Source organism: Saimiri boliviensis, chromosome 21 (assembly GCF_048565385.1).
Source record: "Saimiri boliviensis isolate mSaiBol1 chromosome 21, mSaiBol1.pri, whole genome shotgun sequence".
NCBI classification, from domain to species: domain Eukaryota; kingdom Metazoa; phylum Chordata; class Mammalia; order Primates; family Cebidae; genus Saimiri; species Saimiri boliviensis.
The window spans coordinates 34,241,443-34,263,419 of NC_133469.1; the positions used below are offsets into that span (position 1 = coordinate 34,241,443).

Consider the following 21,977-nt stretch of genomic DNA (forward strand, 5'->3'; position numbering starts at 1 on the left):
TTTATGGTGAAAAGATATTCATATATTTAGAATTAGCTAGCTGGACTCAGTTTAGATGATCCTAATTTTGTTGGCAACATCCAAAGCATTATAATCAGGAGCCAGTTGAACATATGCCTTCTTCTCTCCATCAGGCCAAATCAGGGTGTTGACCTTGGCTACCTCAATGTCATAGAGCTTGATTACAGCCTGTTTGATCTGGTGCTTGTTGGCTTTAACATCCACAATGAACACAAGTATATTGTTGCCTTCTATCTTCTTCATGGCAGACTCGATGGTCAGCGGAAACTTGACGATAGCATAGTGGTCAAGCTTGTTTCTTCTAGGGGCACTCTTCTGAGGATATCTGGGCTGTCTCTGGAGTCCAGTGTCTTGGGGCACCGGAAGGTGGGTGATGTGCAGATCTTTTTCTTGTGGCTATGCCGTCTTGGCCTTTCAACACTGCCTGCTTGGCCTTTAAAGCCTTTGCTTTGGCTTCAGCTTTAGGAGGGGCAAGAGCTTCCTTCTTTGCTTTCAGTGCCATCTTGTGAAAAGGGTCCAACTGTATTTATTTATAATGACTCCTAAATAATAGTTTCTCCTAAATAATGTTCCTGAAACATTACTAATGTTAATTAGTAGTGAGAGGTCTTTCCATTGGCTATCAGTGACTATGACTATTAGAAAGCACGTGTAGGAGAGGAAAGCCAGTTTTGTGGTTCAGTTATCATTATGCTCATAAACATTGATTACATGATCAAGTCCATTTCCTTTGCTGTACTTTAAGCCCAGATTAGGTAATAAAACCAAACAGAGACTGCAGACCTGGGCTTCAGCCCTATCTCTCCTACCAACTCTCTGGTGATCTTGGCCAAGGCCTGTTCTTTTTTTGGGCTTCTGTTTCTTACTGATAAACTGTAAGGTCTTTCTCAATTAGATTGTTTACCCATAGACATTTGCATCTTGCTATCTGCAGCACCTGGAAGTGTCAGGCATATATGAGTCGCTCAAGATATATTGTGGAGTCAATGAATGTATTATGGAGTCCAGCTAGAAGATTGCTAAGGTCCCCTTACTGCTTGGATAGTCAGTGATCCTAGAGTAGTGTTCATTATTCTTCTCTTCCTTTTTTTTTTTTTTTTAATCATTTTTGCCCTCTGTTCTCCTACCATCTATTGATGTAGTAAATAATACATTCACATGGTCATAAGGTACATATGCATATAGAGAAAGCCTCTCAGTCATCCAAATTTTTCCCTGAAGGCAATCAATTTTGTCAATTTCTTGTGTATTTAAGAGATTTTTAACTGTACATATAAGCAAATATGTACCCATATTCTTCCTCTACCTCCTTATGTTCTACACTAATGTTAGCATACTATGTGTTGCTTTGCACACTTAACTTTTTTTTTTTTCTGAGATGGTGTCTCGCTCTGTTGCCCAGGCTGGAGTGCAGTGGCGTGATCTCAGCTCACTGCAACCTCTGCCTCCCAAGTTCAAGTGATTCTCCTGCCTCAGCCTCCTGAGTAGCTGGGACTACAGGCACATACCACCATGCCCAGTTAATTTTTGTATTTTTAGTGGAGACAGGGTTTCACTATGTTAGTCAGGCTGGTCTCAAACTCCTGACCTCAGGTGAATTGCCTGCCTCGGCCTTCCAAAGTGCTGGGATTGCAGGCATGAGCCTCTGTGCCTTGCCACACTTTACTTTTTGAATCCAACAAACTATCTTTGAGATCAATCCATATCAATACACAAAAGCTTTCTTTTTAAAAAATGACTGCATAGTATTAATCAATTAAATAGATATATCATAATATATATAACTAGTGCTTTATGGATGGGTATTTACATTGTTCCTAATCTTTTTTTTTTTTTTTTTTTTTTTGGTGACGGAGTTATACTCTTGTTGCCCAAACTAGAGTGCAGTGGTGTGATCTCAGCTCACTGCAACCTCCGCCTCCCAGGTTCAAGTGATTCTCCTGCCTGAGCCTCCTGAGTAGCTGGGACTACAGGCATGCACCACCACACTGGATTAATTTTTGTATTTTAGTAGAGATGGGGTTTCACCATGTTGGCCAGGCTGGTCTCAAACTCCTGACTTCGGGAGCTGCCCACTTTGGCCTCCCAAAGTGCTGAGATTACAGGTGTGAGCCACCATGTCTGACCTTAGCATAAATTCTTAGAAGTAGAATAGTTGGGTCAAAGGATATGTGAATGTATAATTTTTTAAAAATGAACTTTATTCTTTTAGAGCAGTTTTAGTTTCAGAGCAAGATTGAGTGGAAAGTATAGAGAGTTCCTATATACCCCTGACCACCCCATGCCCTGCCTCTACCACTACCATCCCATACCAGTGTGGTACATTTGTTACAATTGATAAATCTATGTTTATACTTCATTGTCACCCAAAATTTATAGTTTAGATTAGGTTTCACTCTTGCTGTTGTACATTTTATGGGTTTTGACAAATGTATAATGATATATGTTCACCATTATAGTGTACAGAATGTAGCTTTTCTTCCCTAAAAATCCTCCTTGTTCTGTCTATTCACCCCATCCTCCTCCCTTAGACCCTAGCAATTACTGGTCTTTTTTACTGTCTCTGTAGTTTCGTATTTTCAAGAATGTCATACAGTTGGAACGATGTAGTATGTAGCCTTTTCCAGTTGGCTTTTTTCAACTAGTAATATGCATTTAAGGTTCTTCCATGGTTTTTTCATGGCTCGATAGACCATTTCTTTTTAGCACTGAATTATATTCTGTTGTATGGATATACCACAGTATATTTATCTACTCATCTGCTGAAGGACATTTTGCATTTTGGTTGCTTCCAAGTTTCGGCATTTATGAATAAAGCTGCTATAAATATTTATGCGCAGGTTTTTATGTGGACCTAAGTTTTTAACTCATTTACTAAGGAGCATAATTTCTGGATTGAATGTATAGAAAGACGATGTTTAGCTTTGTAAGGAAATGCCACACTTCTATTCAAAGTAACTGTACCATCTTGCATTCTCACAGTGAATGAGAGTTCCTGTTGTTCTACAAATCCTTGTCGGCATTTGGTGTTGTCAAGTTTTTGATTTTGGCCATTCTAATAATTGTATAGTGGCATATCTTTTTTGTTTTAATTTTAATTCCCTAATTACATAACCTTGGATATCTCCTCATATGTTTGTTTGCCACTTACATATCTTCTTTGGTGAGGTGTCTAGACATTCAGATCTTTTGCTCATTTTTAAATCAGATTGTTAATTTTCTTTTAAGTTTTAAGAGGTTTTTTTCCTCACATATTTTGGATAACAGTCATTTGTTAGGTACATATTTTGCAAATATTATCTCCCACTTTGTGGCTTATCTTCTCATTCTCTTGATATAATTTTGATAGATGTTCTCAAGTTACTGTTACAAGTGGTTCCAATTGATGCTCCCCTAGTGATGTGTGAGAGTATATGTTTCCTCTCACAACATAATGTGTCATCAATTTGTTTAAGATCTTTTCCAGTCTAGTAAGTAAAAAATAGTATCTCACTGTAGTTTTGATTGCATTTATCTAATTAGAGAGAGATTTGGTATATTTCAATGTTTGTGTGCCATTGTATTTCCTTTGATATGAGCTTTCTGTTTTCTTTTTTCTGTTGAGATTGGTTCTTATTGTTGCCATGGATGGTGAGACTGTGTTTGAGCAAATCCTGTGGGCCAGTTCAGCACAGAGCTCAATATCCTCAAGATCTCCTCTCTCTGAACTCTTCATTTATTACAAGCTTCTTTGGCATTTGTACTCATTCTCTGCCAGTATCCTCTGTGGTGTAAGTTCCTGAGTTTTCCTTCCTTTCTTTCTTTCTTCCTTCCTTTCCTTCCTTCCTTCCTTCCTTCCTTTCTTTCTTTCTTTTTTCTTTCTTTCTTTCTTTCTTTTTCTTTCTTTTTCCTTCCTTCCCTCCTTCCTTCCTTCCTTCCTTCCTTCCTTCCTTCCTTCCTCCCTTCCTTCCTTCCTTCTTTTTTTAGATGGAGTTTCACTCTTGTTGCCCAGGCTGGAGTGCAATGGCATAATCTTAGCTCACTGCAACCTCTGCCTCATGGGTTCAAGAGATTCTCCTGCCTCAGCCTCCCAATTAGCTTGGATAGCTTGGATTACAGGCATCTGCCACCATGCCCAGCTAATTTTTTGTGTTTTTTAGTAGAGACAGGGTTTCTCCATGTTGGTCAGGCTGGTCTCAAACTCCTGACCTCACGTGATCCACCCACCTCACCCTCCCAAAGTGCTGGGATTATAGGTGTGAGCTACCACACCCGGCAAGTTCCTGAGTTTTCATTGACACAGTTTATGTGCTTTTGACTAATGTTCCAGTTGTTCCATATTTGATACTGAATGTGCTTTTACCCAACTTGAGTCACTCTCTTCTTTCCCAGGGTTATTCCTTGGGGAAACCCCATTCTACCTAGTCAGCAATACCTTAGGTTCTAGTACACAATCCTTTTACTGACACATGCCAGCTGTGATCATGAATTATCACAGAGTTACTCATCTTTATAAATATTTTGAAACTTCTTTTAACTCACTACTACTGCTATTGTTACAATGGGATCACGGTTACCTCATAGTATATCTGATGTCTCATGTGTCATACATGTGAAAAGTATCACATTCAGGTCAGGAAACAACTCTCCTAATTCTTGGTTCAGAGGGCTTTCATTTATCTATGCATCCATTGTTCATCTACCCATCCATCCATCCACCCGTCCTTCCATCCACCTACCCATTCATTCATTCATTGTTGATCCATCTAACCTTGCATCTCTCCATCCACTTGCCCATTCTGTGATTACCTTACTTTCAAAAAGGACTAAAAATCCCTATGTACCCATGTTCATAGCAGCATTATTCACAATAGCTAAAAGGTGAAAGCAACTCAATTGTCCATCAACAGGTGAATAAACAAAATGTAGCATATACATACAGTAGAATGTTATTCAGCCTTAAAAAGAAAATAAATTTGGACACATGCTTTAACATGGATGAACCTTGAGGACATTATGTAAAGGGAAATAAACCAGTGACAAAAGAACAAATACCATGTGTTCCATTTAGATGAGGTACCTAGAGTAGCCAGATTCATAGAGATAGCAAGTAGAATGGTGGCTATTGGGGGCAACTGGGGCAGGGTGGGGGTGGGAGATTGGGGAGTTATTGTTTTAATAGTTATTGTTTAAAAGGTACAGAATTTCCATTTTGTGAGATGAAGGGAGTTCTGTGGATGGGTGGTGGAGATGGTAGCACAACAATATGAATGTATTTAATGCCACTGAAGTGGATACTTAATGGTTATGAAGGTAAATTTTATATTATGTGTATTTTACCACAATGAAAAAAATACCTACAATAAAATTTATTGTCAATAAGGATTTATTGAGCTTCTAGAAGTTCCAGGTCATGTGTGCTAGGCACTGGAAATACAGGAGTGAATAAGAAAAAGCCCTAGACCTCACAGAGCTTATCTTGTAGTAGAGAGGACAGACAATAAACAAGTAAACAAGCCGGGCGTGGTGGCTCACGCCTGTAATCTCAGCACTTTGGGAGGCTGAGGTGGGTGGATCACGAGGTCAAGAGATTGAGACCATCCTGGTCAACATGGTGAAACCCTGTCTCTACTAAAAAAAATACAAAAAATTAGCTGGGCATGGTGGCGTGTGCCTGTAATCCCAGCTACTCAGGAGGCTGAGGCAGGAGAATTGCCTGAACCCAGGAGGCGGAGGTTGCAGTGAGCCGAGATCGTGCCATTGCACTCCAGCCTGGGTAACAAGAGCGAAACTCCGTCTCAAAAAAAACCAAAAAAAACAAAAAAACCCAAAACCAAACAAACAAAAAAAACCCAAGTAAACAAAGAAATAAACAATACATTTATATTTTGTTATTAGTACTATGAAAGTCAGAGACTGGGCTGTGGGTGGGATTTTCTAGTTAGGATGCCCAAGGAAGGTGGTGGTGGTGTGACCACAGCTCACTGCAGCCTCTACCTCCTGGGCTCAAGTGATCCTCCCACCTCAGTCTCCTGAGTAGTTAGGACTACAGGTGTGTGCCACCACACCCAGCTCATTTTTGTATTTTTTGTAGAGATGGGGTTTTCTATGTTGCCCAGGCTGGTCTTGAACTCCTGGGCTCAAACAATCTGCCCACCTCTGCCTCCCGAAGTGCTGGGATTACACGTGTGAGCAACCGTGCCTGGCTGATGGTCGTTCTTAACCTATTTTGGGGTCACGGATCTTCCTGAGACTCTGACAGAAATCATAGGCCCTCTTTGCAAGAAAACACAAATATGACAATTGTGCATATAGTTTTAGGGGTTGATGGATGTCTGAAACTCCCTCTGAGGGGGTCCATCCATGAGTCGTAGGTTAGAAACTTTTGCTTTTCTGGCTCGCTTCTCAGTGTTTGATGGGATGAATTCCAGTATGCTTAGCATGCTGCCCAACCTCCCTGGTGGCTCAGTTTCTACCCACATCTCTGGCCTTATCTCCTGCTGTTCTGCCCAGCCATGCAGACCACAAGCACTTCCAGTTCTCTGAATACGTATACCACATGCTCTGATATCTTCCCACCTTTCCCCAGCTGTGTTGACTCAGGAACTACTTACCCATTAAGACTCAGTGTAAATATTCTCTCTTAATGATTGTCTCTTTTGCCTCCCTTTCTACCTCCCTCAGCAAGACAAAGTTAGACATGTTATGCCTCACCTTGCCTCACTATCACAGCATTTATCATATTATAATGGTTTATGTTCATTATTTTAATTCATGTATTCATGCAGCTAATATTTATTGAGCATCTATTATGTACTAACCTTGTGTTAGGCACAGCAATGGCTAAGAGACCCTGGCACTGCCCTCATGAAGCTTATAGTTTAGTGAGAAGCATAGATATTAAAAGTATAGTTATACAAGGCCGGGCGCGGTGGCTCAAGCCTGTAATCCCAGCACTTTGGGAGGCCGAGGCGGGTGGATCACGAGGTCAAGAGATCGAGACCATCCTGGTCAACATGGTGAAACCCCGTCTCTACTAAAAATACAAAACATTAGCTGGGCATGGTGGCGTGTGCCTGTAATCCCAGCTACTCAGGAGGCTGAGGCAGGAGAATTGCCTGAACCCAGGAGGCGGAGGTTGCGGTGAGCTGAGATCACGCCATTGCACTCCAGCCTGGGTAACAAGAGCGAAACTCCGTCTCAAAAAAAAAAAAAAAAAAGTATAGTTATACAAATACATGTACATTGAAAATTAGGAAAAGGGTAGGAAGGATGAGAACAGGGATCGTTGAGGAAGGATGAGAACAGGGATCGTTGAGGTATCTAGGTTAGGGGTGAAGTGCAGGTTAGGAAGCTTCTTGGAAATATTTAAGCTGAGATTAAAGGACTGCAAGAGTTTGCTTAGCAAAGAGTAGTGGGGGGAAGCATTTCTGCACAGGGAATAGTGTGTGCATGTCACATGCAAACTTTCCTGATTCTACTGAGAGGGCCCCTGAGGCAGAGATGGTGGTGTACTCAAGCCTGCAACCCCAGTGCCTGGCAGAGTGGATATTCTGAATAAATGAATGAACAAGTGAATGAGTTTCTCAATGCAGAATTATCAGGCTCAGACATTAGATGGGAGAGTATTCTTTTGATGGTGAAATAAATTAACTTTTTAATCCTTTTTATTTTTATTTTATTTTATTTATTTATTTTTTTGAGATGGAGTTTCGCTCTTGTTACCCAGGCTGGAGTGCAATGGCATGATCTCGGCTCACCGCAACCTCCACCTCCTGGGTTCAGGCAATTCTCCTGCCTCAGCCTCCTGAGTAGCTGGGATTACAGGCATGTGCCACCATGGCCAGCTAATTTTTTCTATTTTTAGTAGAGATGGGGTTTCACCATGTTGACCAGGATGGTCTCGATCTCTTGAGCTCATGATCCACCCGCCTCGGCCTCCCAAAGTGCTCGAATTACAGGCTTGAGCCACTGCACCCGGCCCTAATCCTTTTTAAATGACATGTGGAACAATGAATGAACCCCATGAAACTTTTAGGACCAGTCAACAGGTTGAGGAGAAGTTATCTGGATGGAGAATTTAATTTTGGTCATCTCCTGGCCTAGTGCTTTGTGCATGTTTTATTTATTTGTTTATAAAAATTAGGTGAGTCCCAGCTTCTCAGGAGGCTGAAGTAGGAGGATTATTTGAGCCTTGGGAGGCCGAGGTTGCAATGAGCCAAGATCATGATACTGCACTCCAGCCTGGGTAACGCAGCGAGACTTTGTCTCAAGACAAAACAAAACAAACAAACAAACAAAAACAAACATAAAAAAGAGGCGAAATGCACATAACATAAAACTAACCATTGTAAAGTGAACAGTGGCACTTGGCACATTCACAGTGTTGTGCAACTACTGTCTCAATCTAAAACATTTTCATCATCCTTGAAGGAAAACCCTCGTGACCATTAAGTATATGCTTTGGCTTTAAGCTCCTGAAAGACAGGGACTATGTTTTTTTGGTTTTTTTTTTCTTCTTTTTTTGAGATGGAAGGTGGAGCCTTGCTGTTGTTGATCTGGGCTGGAGTGCAATGGCACGATCTCAGCTCATTGCAACCTTCACCTCCCGGGTTCCAGCAATTTTCCTGCCTCAGCCTCCCCAGTAGCTGGGATTATAGGCACCCACCACCATGGCTGGCTAAGTTTTGTATTTTTAGTAGAGACAGGGTTTCACCTTGTTGGCCAGCCTGGTCTCTAATTCCTGACCTCAGGTAATCCACCCACTTCGGCCTCCCAAAGTGCTGTTTTGAGACAGGAGTGAGCCACTGCGCCTAGCCAGGACTGTGTTTTTCTTGTTCATTTTGTACCTACCTACCTTCCTTCCTTCCTTCCTTCCTTTCTTTCTTTCTGTTCCTGTCTTTCTTTCTTTCTTTCTTTCTTTCTTTCTTTCTTTCTTTCTTTTTCTTTCTTTCTTTCTTTTTTTTAGACTGCGTCTTTCTCTGTCACACAGGCTGAGTGCAGTGGCATGATCTTGGCTTACTGCAACCTCCACCTCCTGGGTTAAGGGATCCTCCCACCTTAGCCCCTGGCCCTTCCTCCCCACAACCAGTTAGGGCCATAGAAGTTTTGATGCTGGTTTTTGTGTTTCTGTTGTTTGTTTGTTTGCTTATTTGTTTTTAGAGACAAGGTCCTGTCTGTCATCAAGGCTGCAATATAGTGGTGCCATCATAACTCACTGCAGCTGTCAAGCAATCCTTCTGTTTCAGTCCCCCAAAGTGCTGGGGTTACAAGTGTGAGCCACTGTGCCTGGCCTGGTTTTTGTGTTCCTGGAGTCCCAGCCTCACTGGCAGGTTGATTGAAGGGTGGACAGCTGTCAGTGTTGGGGATGAGGCTCACAGGTGAGTGCCTTGGTAAAGTCCTCAGCAGTTACCTGTAGGCCTGTGGGCCACCTCCTGCCAGGAGCTGCTTCTCTGCCTCATCTTACATTACAGAAGGAGCTGAGGTCTGTGGGTGACAGTCACTCTGAGGCGTGGCTCTCGGAGAGCCAACTTCTGCAGGTCCTGAGTGACATCTGATCTTCCAACTCCACCTGCTCTCATCCTGGGCTTTGAGTTTTCAGAAAACCAAGGTGTTTGGCAGATGATGTTGCCTACATCGCACTGTTGACTTGCCTGCATTTGTGATAATTAATGACTCATTGAAATGCCTCACACTTTCATACAGCTGGGGCCAAGTGTCAAACTGGAGGTGAAGTGGGAGAAAGGCTGGAGGGATGCTGGCTTTGGAGTAGCCTCGGAATCGAGACTAAGGCTTCAGTTCTCCTTGCTGCATCCCCTCCTTTTCCTCTTCTCTGCTTGCAGGCTTTAGTACATGGAGTTGAGTGCCAGCTTGGCCGTTTATCAGCTGAGGAATGTTGGACAGGTAACTTATCCCTTTTGAGTCTCAGTGTTCTTGTCTATAAAATGGGGATAGCAATAGGGTCATTGTGAAGATTGAAGCTGTACCACTTGTTACAATACATAGTTCATGTATTCTTTTTTGCGTCTGTCTCCTGCTTTGTGAGGTCAGGGCCCCAGCTTAAGACTCCATCTTTGAGTCTAGATAAGGTGACAATAATAAGAAATATAAAAGTGAATAATTTTACTGAGCATTAAATATGTGCTTGGCAATGTGCTGAAACATTTTCCATATGCTGTCTCATTTATCTTAGATGTTATTAACTCCATTTTGCAAATAAGGCCCCCGGAAGTTAGATAATATGTTGTGAGGTTACCTAGATAATGAGAGGGTGAGCCAGAATTCTAGCCAAGTATGCCCAACTGTGAAGCCCTTGCTGAGTTTGTTGGGTGACGAATGTCCAGGGAGAAGCTTGATGCTCTACCAGCAATGGTCACATTCCTACTTTGTGCTTTTAGAAATGGTAGTGAGCAATAGAAAATGTCATCCCTGGGGCTGGCAGATATAACAGGGGGTGAAACTTGGGGTGAAGCAGGGTTGACATGTAACTATCCAGGGCTTATTGTCCCCAGTGAAACAGATAATAGATGGAGGCCCAGAGAGCTTCAGGAGCCTGGTTAGAGTCAGAATTGGCACCAGGATCCTTCTTAAGAGACCAGCTGGTCAAATTCTACCAAATTTGACAGGTATGGAGACAGTTTCAGAGAGGGAAGTAACTTGCCTAGGGCCAGAGGAACTGGCTCTTGAACCCAGGCCTCTGACTTCCAGCCAACACATTCTTCTTACTGCCTCAGATTGGACAGTGTTGAGGCAGTGTCCTGTGAAGGGCTCTGGGGAAGGTAGGCTGGGTGTCTTGCAGCTTGTCATCCCTTGGCTCCTTTCTGGTGCCAGTCTGGGGTTTGAGATCTAGAGGAAAGAGCTACAGGAAAGATCTGGAGGATGAGGCAGTTCCAGTAACCTGGGTTCAGGTTCCTATCCAAAGCTGACACGCATGGCAGGCACTAAGCAAACCTCTATTAGATCAAATTGGATCTCCACTGTAGAGGTGATACTCAGAGAACATATAGGACTTGCCCAAGGTCACTCAGAAGGTCGGGGGCTGAGCTGAGGCTCAGACCCACCAGAAAACAACCTCTTACTGACTTCAGCTTTAGAGTGGTCAGGAGCACTTTGTCTCTTTTACCTCTCCGTCTTCCCCTCTTCATTCCCCCATGCTTAGATATCAGCTCCCAAGGGTAGCCTGAGGCCAGCTTAAGTTTCCTTTTCTTGCTCTTCTCTTTACCTGGTAACCTTTGGACTGTAACCCCTGGGCCTGGATTCACCCCCTCCAGCAGCTCCTTCCCCTACTTCAAAGCATCTCCAATTCTGCTTTGTCCAGCAAATCCTTCCCCATTCAGATTTCTTCACCATCACTGATTATAATAGCCTGAATAATAGCCACTCAGGGATATCAGGTCCAAATCCCTGGTACCTGTAAATGCTACTGTATTTTGAAAAAGAATATTTGCAAATGTGACTAAGAATCTTGAGATTAGGATAGATTATCCTGGATTATCTAAGTGGGCCCTAAATGCCATCAGAACTGACCTTATAAAGGAAAGGCATAGGGAGACAGACAGACACAGAGAAGACAGTGATGTGAAGATAGCGGCAGATTGTGAGTCCGCTCAGATGAGGTACCACTCATATGATGAGGTATCTTGATTCAGAGAGACAGAAAGTAGAATAGTGATTTCTAGGGGCTGGGAGAAGGGGAAATTGGAGGTAAGTGTTTCAGCTGGGGAAATTTTGGAGATGGATGATGGTGCTGGTTGCTCAACATGGTGAGTGTACTTAATGCTACTGAGCTGTGCACTTAAAAATGGTTATTAAGGTAACCTTTATGTTATGTTTACCTCCCTGCCCCAACACAGGCAAAGATTGGAGTGATATGGCACAAGCCAAGGCATGCTGGCAACCACTAGAAGCTGGAAAGGAGAATTTGTCCCCTAGAATCTTAGTGTAGCCGTGCTAACACCTTGCTTTCAGCCCAGTGAAACTGATTTCATACTTTTGCCTTCCAGAACTATGAGAGAATAAATTTCTTTTCTGTGCTGCTGAGTTGATCATAATGTGTTACAGCAGCCACAGGAAACAAATATAGCTGTTTACTTACCTAACAACATTTCCATCAATGATGGACCATATATACAACAATGATCCCATAAGATTATAATGAAGCTAAAAATTTTCTACTGCCTAGTGACATTGTAGCTGTTGTAGTATGGCAGTACAACACATTTCTCACGTGTTTGTGGTGATGCTGTTGTAAACAAACCTATTGTACTTCCAGTCGTATAAAAGTATTGCAAAAATATGGAACCAGCCCAAATGTCCATCAATCAACAAGTGGATAAAGAAATTGTGGTGTATGTGTGTGTGTGTGTGTGTGTGTGTGTGTGTGTGTGTGTGTATCCCTTCCTCCTTCCCTTCCCTTCCTTCTTTCCTTTCCTTCTTTCTCTCTAATTTACTCCCTCCCTCCTCCCTTCCCTCCCCTCCCCCCCCTTCCCTTCCCTTCCTCCCCACCACCCTTTCTTTCTTTTGTAGAGACCGGGTTTCTCTGTGTTGCCCAGGTTAGTCTTAAACTCCTGGCCTCAAGCAATCCTCCCACCTTGGCCTCCCAAAGTATTGGGATTACAGGTGTGAGCCACTGATCCTGGCTCAATTTTTTATCTTTTATACTGTGTTTTTACCATACCTTTTCTGTGTTTAGATACACAAACCCTTATCATTGTGTTACAGTTGCCTACAGTATTTACTACAGTAACATACTGTACAGGTTTGTAGCCCAGGAGCAACAGGCTAGACCATACAGCCTAGGTGTATAGGCTATCCCATATAGGTTTGTGTAAAGATACTCTAAGATGTTCCCACAAGGGTGAAATTTCCTATGACTCATTTCTCAAAACATCCTGTTGTTAAGTGACACATGACTGTATGCTAATCAACAGCCTGCTTCTCTGGGCTTTCCACACCTGAACTCCCAATGAGAAAAAGGGAAAGGAGAAAAAAATTATAGCGGCTTTCTTCATCTCTCATCTTTGCTGGTGTCTCACTGTCAATGAGACCCCTTCACACCCATCGTTTGAGAGAGTCACTGCTGCCAATGCTGTATACAGATGTCCAAAGGGAGGGTCACAAATGGCAAGTGAGATGTCAGTCATCTACTGCTTGTTGGTAGCTGAGTTGAGAATCAAACTAGCCATGTGGGTTCTCTCTTCAGCCCTTACTTCCTCAAACTCACAGCCTCTGTAGCTAGGCTGTTGATTTCTTTGTGTGACAAGAGTTCAGGAGCTGGTCATTCTACTGTGGGGTCCTTTGCTAAAAAGCACAGTTTAGCCAGTGAGAGGTGGGCACTGTATCTTTGGGGCCTTCTAGGGAGAAGCTCTCAGGCTGGTAGGAGAGGTGGGACCCCCAAGGGTTCTGGACAGATGAGAGGAGTGTGGAGCGAGGAAGAGGAGACAGAACAGTTCCCACTTAGTAATGAGTCCTTGCCCTCCATAATGTTGGGTTCTCCCTGCCATCTGTAGACACAAGTGACCTCAGAGTCATTTGAATATTTGTTGTTCTTCTGACAGTCAGGTATGGCTGTGGCTCTGTGGGCTTCTGTCTTTTTAAATGTGGAACCCTCATCTGACCACTGATTGTAAACCTATGTGTACTTGGATAGGGAGGGGGCTGCTTCCTGCCCTCAGGCTTGTCTTTCCTTATCAGCCTCATCTTTCCTATGACCTGAGTGTTTGGCTGGGTTTCTTCTTTCTTTGGAGTTCCGCTCACCATTTCCCTTTTAGTGACCAGATTCTGCTTTTGGTTGGCATCAGTGAGGGCAAGAGAGAGTCCAGTAGGATCCTACCAGTGAGCAGTGACCCAGCAGCTCAGGCCAGCTGCATGGGAATAGGTGGTACATCACACTGTGTTCTCCTAGAAGCATCCATTCAGGAGAAATCGGGTTTAAAGTGTTCCTTTAGAAGAGACCAATGAGGAAGAGAGAAGGCAAAAGGGCCTCAGGCAGCCTGGGGAATGACTATGGTAAGGAGTTTCTTAGAGGTGACGTGCTTTTTATATATGTTTATTTGTAGCCACAGCTAGTCACTCCCTAAATATTATAACCCCTTCCCTACCCCCCATACTTGTCATCTCCTGGAATGTCCCTCACTCTCACCTTACCTGGCCTATTTCTCCTTTTTTTTCAGGTCCCTGCTCAAACCAGAGCTTCCACACATCTTATTCTAACCTCACCTCATCCCCAAGTCAAATTCCTTGCTAGGCATTTGGGGTATTAGTATTTCTCCTTCAAAGCATGTGTCACAATGGTAATTTCACAGGTAGTTGTCTCATCTTTGCTGTTGATCTATCTCTGCCATTGGTCGGGAAGCCCTGTGAGGGCAAGAGCTGTGTGAATCTTTTCATAGCTGTATCCCAGGGTCAGCACACATGATCTGGCACATAGAAGCTGCTCCTTTGTTTCAAGAATGGATGAATGCATGCATTTTTCTGGCCTCTACCTGGGCACCAGCCTTTTCTTTCTTGGCCCTTTTATGTTTGGCTCTCCTAAAAAGATCAAAGAATGGCTCTGTCCCTCCTTTGAAGTCCTTTAGCACTTCCAGTTCTCTCTTCTGCTCACTTCACTTTCTATGTCTTGTACTTTTGGAACTTGTCATGGCCTGCACCTGCACCTGTGTTCAGGGATGGGCTTTTCCTGTGGATAGATTCGCTTCCAGACTAGAACAGAAGCTTCCTAAGGGCAGGGACTCTTCCTGGGATACATCCAGGTGAAAAAACTTTGCTGAATGCAGGAATGAATGAACACAAGCAAAAGGTGAGTTGCTCCAAGCTGCAGCTGAGGAATGACTGTGGTAGGGAGTTTCTTAGAGGTGGCATGCTTTTTATATATATTTATTTGTAGCTGCAGCTAGTCCCTCTCTAAATATTGTCGCCCCTTCCCTACCCTCCATACTTGTCATCTCCTGGAATGTCCCTCACTCCCCCCTTACCTGGCCTATTCCTCCTTTTCTTTCAGGTCCCTGCTCAAACTTTGCTAAATGCAGGAACAAATGAACACAGGCAAAAGGAGAGTTGCTCCAAGCTGCAGCCTGGGGAATGACTGTGGTAGGGTTTCTTACAGGTGACATGCTTTTATATATGTTTACTTGTAGCCACAGCTAGTCCCTCCCTGAATATTGTAACCGCTTTCCTACCCCCCATATTTGTCACCTCCTGGAATGTTCCTCACTACCACCTTAGCTGAGCTCTGAGTCTTGGGAAGCATCCACAGCAGAGAGCCCCAACTTCCAGATTCCTCAGAAGAATTCCTGCTTCCTCTGGGCAGTCATTATGCTGGGCCCAGGACATAGCCTTATATAGTTTGTAGTCCTGTGGGATGTGTGGGGGAGATGGGGAAGACCTGCCGGGATGCTGACTAAATAGTGATTCTTTGTCTGCAGCTTTAATGGGAAGAACAGGTGCTGATAAGGTAGGAGGGGAAGCAGACCTCTGAGACGAGTGCAAGGGAACAGGATGCTCACATTTGGGCAGTGGGTGGTTGTCTAGCACTGGGCAGGGAGGGCCTGAGGCAGAGCAGAGTCCTGGCAGGGTTTCTGTGGTCCTCCACCTCCCTGCACCTCCCTGTCAGAGCAAGAGCCCCCTCTTAGGGAACAGCCGCTTTTGGATGCTCTATGGCCCCTAGAGCCAGCCCCTGAGAACATCCCACAACCCTCCCTCTGAACCTTGGCATGGGCTGCAGGGCCAGCTCTGCTGTTGGATCACTGTGTGACCTTGGGCAAGTCATGCCTCCTCTGTTGATAATCACTGTTCTGAGCCCTGGCTTGTGATTTAGACATGTGTTTCCAGATGGGTGAGCTGAGTGCCCAGGAAGGTCAGGGTTTGATGAACTCCTTGGAAAGGATTCTCTAGTATCTTCCTTTCTGCTGCCTCTGAAGGGCCCTGCATCATTACTGGGAGAGGGACAGGGCAAGGAAATAGCTCCCAGTGAGATCCTTTCTCCCAGTCTCAGTTTCTTCCTCTTTACGGTGGAGCTAACAGTGGTCCTGGGGGCTGCAAACTATGGAGGGGGAGTCAGGAATGTGGGTGGATGGGTGGCCGTACTTGTGGCCAAGAGATTAGGATTGTGCTGATTTTTTTTCAGCGACAACCAGCTACTCTCTGTCCTCCCAAGAATGTTCTCCAGGGAGAACAAGACTTGACTGATTCTTCAGAAGAGTCCTGTGCCCATTTTACAGGCGGACAAGCCAAGTCTATAGAGGGCCTGGGACTGGTCCAAGGGCAGGTGGCAGATGACCTACAGCCTCTAGACCCCTGGCCCCAAGTGGCCTGTTCCCTCAATGGAGCCATTCCAGCTCTGTCAAGGCCAGGTGTGGTGGCACTGCTGGTGCCTGCTGCAGGAGCACAGTGGGCCTTTGTGCCAGGCAGGCACCACCCCCTGGCCCGCCCCTCCCGGTTCACCGGACAGTTCTTACCTGCTCGGCTGCCGCCCCAGCCAACAGCTCAGCCGGCTGCTCCTTTCTGGGCTCCACGCCCAGAGCTGCTTTTCGACGGTACAGCTGCAAGGCATCTCAGGGGCTCGGTGCTACCGCCCTGCTCCCTCAACATTGCGGGTCCCCTCCCCCGGTGCTGATCATTAACCAGGAGGCGGTATAAAGAGCTAGCCGCCTCGGTTAGAGGGAGAGGGAGGTACGCGACGCCACTGCCATGGACAGTAGTACCTGGAGCCCCGCCACCGCGACTGCTGTCACCCGGCCTGTTGAGGCCCACGAGCTCATTCGCAATGCAGCCGACATCTCTGTCATCGTCATCTACTTCGTTGTGGTGATGGCCGTTGGACTGTGGGTATGTAGCGGGTCCTGGGACGCGGACTGAAGGGGCGGGCTGGGAGGGGGCGCACAGAGGATCGGTGGCCTCTCTGAGCTGCAAGGGACAGCAGGCTTAAGTGTCAGGGAGTGGAAATGACTTGGAAGGGCTTTAGAAGCACTGAGGGGCATGATGTGAAGGAAGGAGGGCAATCAAGGATGAGCAGAAATGAGAAGGGTGCCCAGGGAAGCCTATTCTAGGAATGACCAAAGAGGATACCTGGGTCTGTGAGCAGAGAAGGAGGGTGGGGGATTGAAGAGATAGCTGGAGAGTGTAAGGGGCGGGGAAGGGGCTGCTTGGAGTTGCAGGGAGGGCTCTGGGGCTTGGGAGATGAGCCTTTAGCAGGTGACTGCTATCCTACCTCTTAGTCATCCAGTTTCAGATGGGAAAGAAACCGTGTTGAGCAGGAAAGTCACAGCCTCTGCCAGCCCCAGAGAGGGGGATGCTGAGGTGGCAGAGAGCAGGATGCTGACCCATGCCCTCTCCTGGGAGAGACTAACCCAAAGGCCTTGTGCATGAGGATCCCAGGGGCTGGAGCAAGTTACAGATGAGAAAGACGGGTGGAAAAGGAGGAGGAGGAGGAGGAAGACCTGGAGGTGACCTGGTACTGGGGAGAGGGAAGTGTGTATGTGTCTCCCTTTGGGACTCTGGGGACACACCAAACCAGAGAAACTTGTTCTCAGTCACCTGAAATGGAAATTTCACTTGTGACAGACTCTGGCACACCCAACAACTAGAGAAGGAGATATTTTAAAAGTGTGCAGGGCCGAGTGTGGTGGCTCACACCTGTAACCCTAGCATTTTGGGAGGCCAAGGTGGGAGGATTGTTTGAGTCCAGGAGTTTGAGATCAGCCTAGGCAACATAGTGAGACTCTGTCTCTACAAAAATAAAAAGATTATAAAAAATTATTTTAAAAAAATGTGGAGATGTTCCAGCCACTCTCATGGATTGTTGTGTGGGTGGAGGTGACAAGCCCAAGGAGGCAGCTGTGCCAGCAGGTGATTGTGTTGAACTCTTTTGACTTAGAGGAGAGGAAGGTAGGCATTAACCCTTCTGTGGACACAGAATTTTTTCAGGTATAAAAGTAAGTGTTTTTTCTTTTTCCCCAAAGGAGCTGTAGAAACAAGATGTTGCAGAATGCCTCCTAAGTGTCACATGGGGTCAGTATGGCTGACTCTTTCTCAATACTCTCAGTTTCTCAGACATAGTAGAAACTGACCAACTAGGAGCCAGAATACTCAAGTTTACTACTGACTTTCACATGATTCAAATTGTGCAACACTGGGTAACTTCCCTCGGCCTCAGTTTACTCAATTATAAAATAGGTACACGCTTATCTGTTCTTATGACTCCCCAGGGTTGTGGTGAGAATATGCAGAGGTGAATCTGAAAGCTGTTTATGGACTCTAGGATTAAACAAAAATACTATTGTCATTTGCCCTCCACGGTATGATCCAGGCTCTGAACAATATTTGTCCTTTTAAGTAAAATGGGCAGCAGTGGTCAAGTGGGTAGTATATTTTCACAAAAGCCACAAGGGGAGGGCCAGAATGCTAATCCCTGTTTTACAGATGAGGAAATTGAAGCTTCATGTGGTTGTGATTTGCCTAAGGTTGCAATAGACAGAATTGTTCCTGTAACTCAGATCTCTTGACTCTTGATTTTTTACGGTACCAGGCACTCTGCCACTGGGACTGACTTCCTCCTCCCGCCCCACCCCAGCTTATAAGTGCTGGAGCCAAGGTGTGAGCCCATCATCTGCTGGCTATACAGTACTGCCTGTTTCCCAGACAATCTCTGATAATCTCAGTTCTGTTAATCAATCTCATTTCAACGCTGCCTGTCCTGTAGGTGTTTATACTTTTTAAATGGTGTTTACATGTTTCAAGTATCTGTGAATCAGTATCACTTGTCCTGCTAAATGCTGCTTAATAGCCTGGTTAGTATTTGTCTATGTTTAATCTTCCCTCATTAGACACTGCCTCTGGACCCTGGTCATTTAATGCTTTGGATTTCTTCCTCCTCGTTTTGCTTTGGATATCCTCCTCGTTTTGCTATTGAAGTGTCAAGAGCGGTTTGATTCAGGAATGGGCATTCTGACTCCTGCATGATCTCTGGGATGGCAGATAAAATGGTCCAGGCCCACTGTGTTTCTTCAACTTAGAAAAGACCCACACAGTCAGTGTCTCTCTGTCTTACCTTGTCCATCTCTTTCAAAATTATTTGGTTCTGTTTTGTTCTTTTACAACTCTGTCTCCTCCAATCATATTTAGGCTTTGGCTTATTACTTCTTGGGTGTTAATTTCCATTTTCTTTCATCATCTATCAGTTTGTTTCTTAGGGAATTTTATATCCTTTTAAGATGGATTTTTGACCTTATTTTGCTAGAAGATTTCATCAAGCTATCCTGAAATCCCCTCAATTTAACAACCAGGGATTGTTAAACCATGGCCCATGGGCCAAATCTGTCCCACAGTCTGTTTTTATATGGTCCGTAAGCCAAGAATGGTTTTTACACTTCTGAAGGTTGTGAAAAAAAAATAACAAAACAAAATATGAAGAATTTTCAGCATAGACCCTGTGTATCCCACAAAGCCTCAATATTTACCATCAGGCCCTTTTTCTTTCTTTCTTTCTTTTTTTTTTTTTGAGACGGAGTTTCACTCTTGTTACCCAGGCTGGAGTGCAATGGCGTGATCTTGGCTCACCGCAACCTCCGCCTCCTGGGTTTAGGCAATTCTCCTGCCTCAACCTCCTGAGTAGCTGGGATTACAGGCACGTGCCACCATGCCCAGTTAATGTTTTGTGTTTTTAGTAGAGACGGGGTTTCACCATGTTGACCAGGATGGTCTTGATCTCTTGACCTCGTGATCCACCCGCCTTGGCCTCCCAAAGTGCTGGGATTACAGGCTTGAGCCACCGCGCCCGGCCTAGGCCCTTTTTCTTTAAAGAATAAAAATTTACTGGCCCCTGTCTTATGCAGTCATTTGAACTGATGGCATCATTGAATGATTGAGTCAGGATGGCCCTTGAGGGAGCCCAACCTTTCTGTTTTACAGTTGAAGATCAGAGAGGGTGACCAGAAATCATTCAGATGAATTGGTCCCAGAGCTGGGACAAGAACCAAGATCTTATGATGCCAAAGCCAATGCCCTTTCCACTATTCTACCTTTCCCACTCCCCAAGACACTTGCCTTTCTGGGAATACTTTCTCCATGATTCTTACTACCATCGCATTGTTGCGACAGTGTCCTGGTGGTGCTGAATTCCTTTGCTTTTTTTTTTTTTTAATTTGATGCTTTTGTTTAGATCATTTGACAAAATCATTTTGACTAGTTGTCAACAGCCTTCACTTGAATACTTCCAGTAGAAACTCTCCCAAATGGCTTTATTTCCATCTCTGGATAGCTCTGACAGAGAGGATATTCCTTTTGGTTCTGGACTCAGACTGGATGTCCTGGAGCTTCTCCCATTTTGTCTGGTTGTGTCCTATGAGGGCCACACCAAGCATCATGTCTGTCCCACTTTACATTTTAGAAAACAGTAGGTCACACTTGAGGCTTCTCTTCTCCAGGCCCAACATCCTCAGTTTCTTAAGTTGTTCCTCATCTGGAAAGAGGCCTAAAGTTCTTTCTTTCAGCCCAGTGATATTTTTCCTCCATGGAGACAGAACCCAAGCAAACCCCAAACCAAAACATTGTGGGTCAGTAACTGTCCTTCTTTTGCCCCTGCAGCTTGCAGTTGTGAGTTCATTCTCTTCTAGTTGTAGGCTGAACAGGTGAATGTAACACTGTGGTTTATGAAGTGGTGTCTAAAACTTCAGAGTTTTCCTTTGAGCATCTTGTGCTCACAGAACAATGATTTACTGTGCACAAAGCATTATACCAAAAGCATTATGGGAAATTAAAAATTTGTAATATGGTAACACAAAGTAAAAAAAAAAATGTAATGGCTGTGAACAAGGCATGATTGAAGTCATCTGAGGAGGTAGAAATTATTTTCATTTGGTAAAGGGAGGAGGCTGTAGGGAAGGAGGAAATTTCCATGGGGGAATGTAGGAGGAAGTAGACTTTGAGGGGCTTTGAAGGATGAATAGGTAGGGTTTGGGCTTGCATAGATGAGGGGATGAAAATTCCAGAGAAGAAAAGATGTGGTGCACACATACCTCTCTTCACCTTTTGTTCATCCCCAACATCTTTCCTGAATTATTTCAGCTCCCCACTCTAGTCTCTGCCCTCACATTCTTCCTCTAAGCTCTTCATTTCTGAGACCAACTGGGGATGTCAATCTTCTTCAACTTCACAATGACCTTCAGAATGGCTTACCTTGGTCAACTGCTACAGCTCAAGTCCTTGGGATTTGTTTCTTTTTTGGTCCTTAGCTACCTTTTCTGTTCCTTAGGTCTCTTGCTATTTCTAGGAAAACTGCTACAGAGGACTTCACAGTATGTCCTGTGGGAGGAGGGACCCTGGCAGGAGTCCAGAAAGACCCAAGCCATGCTCTCCTGGGTACTGCCTAGATCTCATTTTTTTCCTCATGAACGCCCAGTAGCTCCCTACTGCCTATGCAATAAAGTTTGCACTTTTTAGCCTGGCATTTGAGAGTGTGTGTTCTGCCCCAGTTCTTACCACTCTCTCCATTCAAATATCTCAGCCAACACTCTTCACCTTTCCCTCCTTCTGCACACTGGGTGAAGTTCCACCTCTAGATCTGCTGTTTCTGAAATCTTCCTTCCTCTTTTCTCTGACTAATAAAACTCCATTCTTTCTTCAAGATTTGCTGAAATGCTTCCCTCTCTGTAAGCCTTTTCTGGTACCCTGGTCTGACAGAATCCCCTCCTTCATCTATACTAACACAGCAGTCATAATGTATTGACCGAGTACAGTGGCTCACTCTTGTAATCCCAGTACTTTGGGAGGCTAAGGTGGGCAGATCACTTGAGGTCAGGAGTTTGAGTCCAGCCAGGCCAACATGGTGAAACCCTGTCTCTATTAAAAATACAAAAATTAGCTGAGTGTGGTGGCACGCGCCTGTAGTCCCAGCTATTCAGGAGGCTGAGGTAGAAGGATCACTTGAACCTGGGAGGCAGAGGTTGCAGTCAGTCGATATTGCACCACTGCACTCCAGCCTG

At 44.6% G+C, this 21,977-nt stretch overlaps 1 protein-coding gene across 2 annotated transcripts in view; it reads left to right on the forward strand.

Annotated features, from left to right (window-relative positions):
- The window catches only part of SLC5A1 (solute carrier family 5 member 1), a 127,765-nt gene that overhangs the window by 39,975 nt on the left and 65,813 nt on the right, over positions 1-21,977 (forward strand). The window contains exons 1-2 of one of the 2 annotated variants that reach the window (XM_003944894.4): positions 14,679-14,797; positions 14,999-16,824. In XM_003944894.4, the coding sequence (XP_003944943.1) occupies positions 16,687-16,824 (138 nt within the window). In that variant the 5' untranslated portion in view covers positions 14,679-14,797; positions 14,999-16,686. Of the gene's footprint in view, positions 1-14,678; positions 14,798-14,998; positions 16,825-21,977 lie in introns of those variants that run through there. The other variant, XM_074391283.1, reaches the window with a different exon arrangement.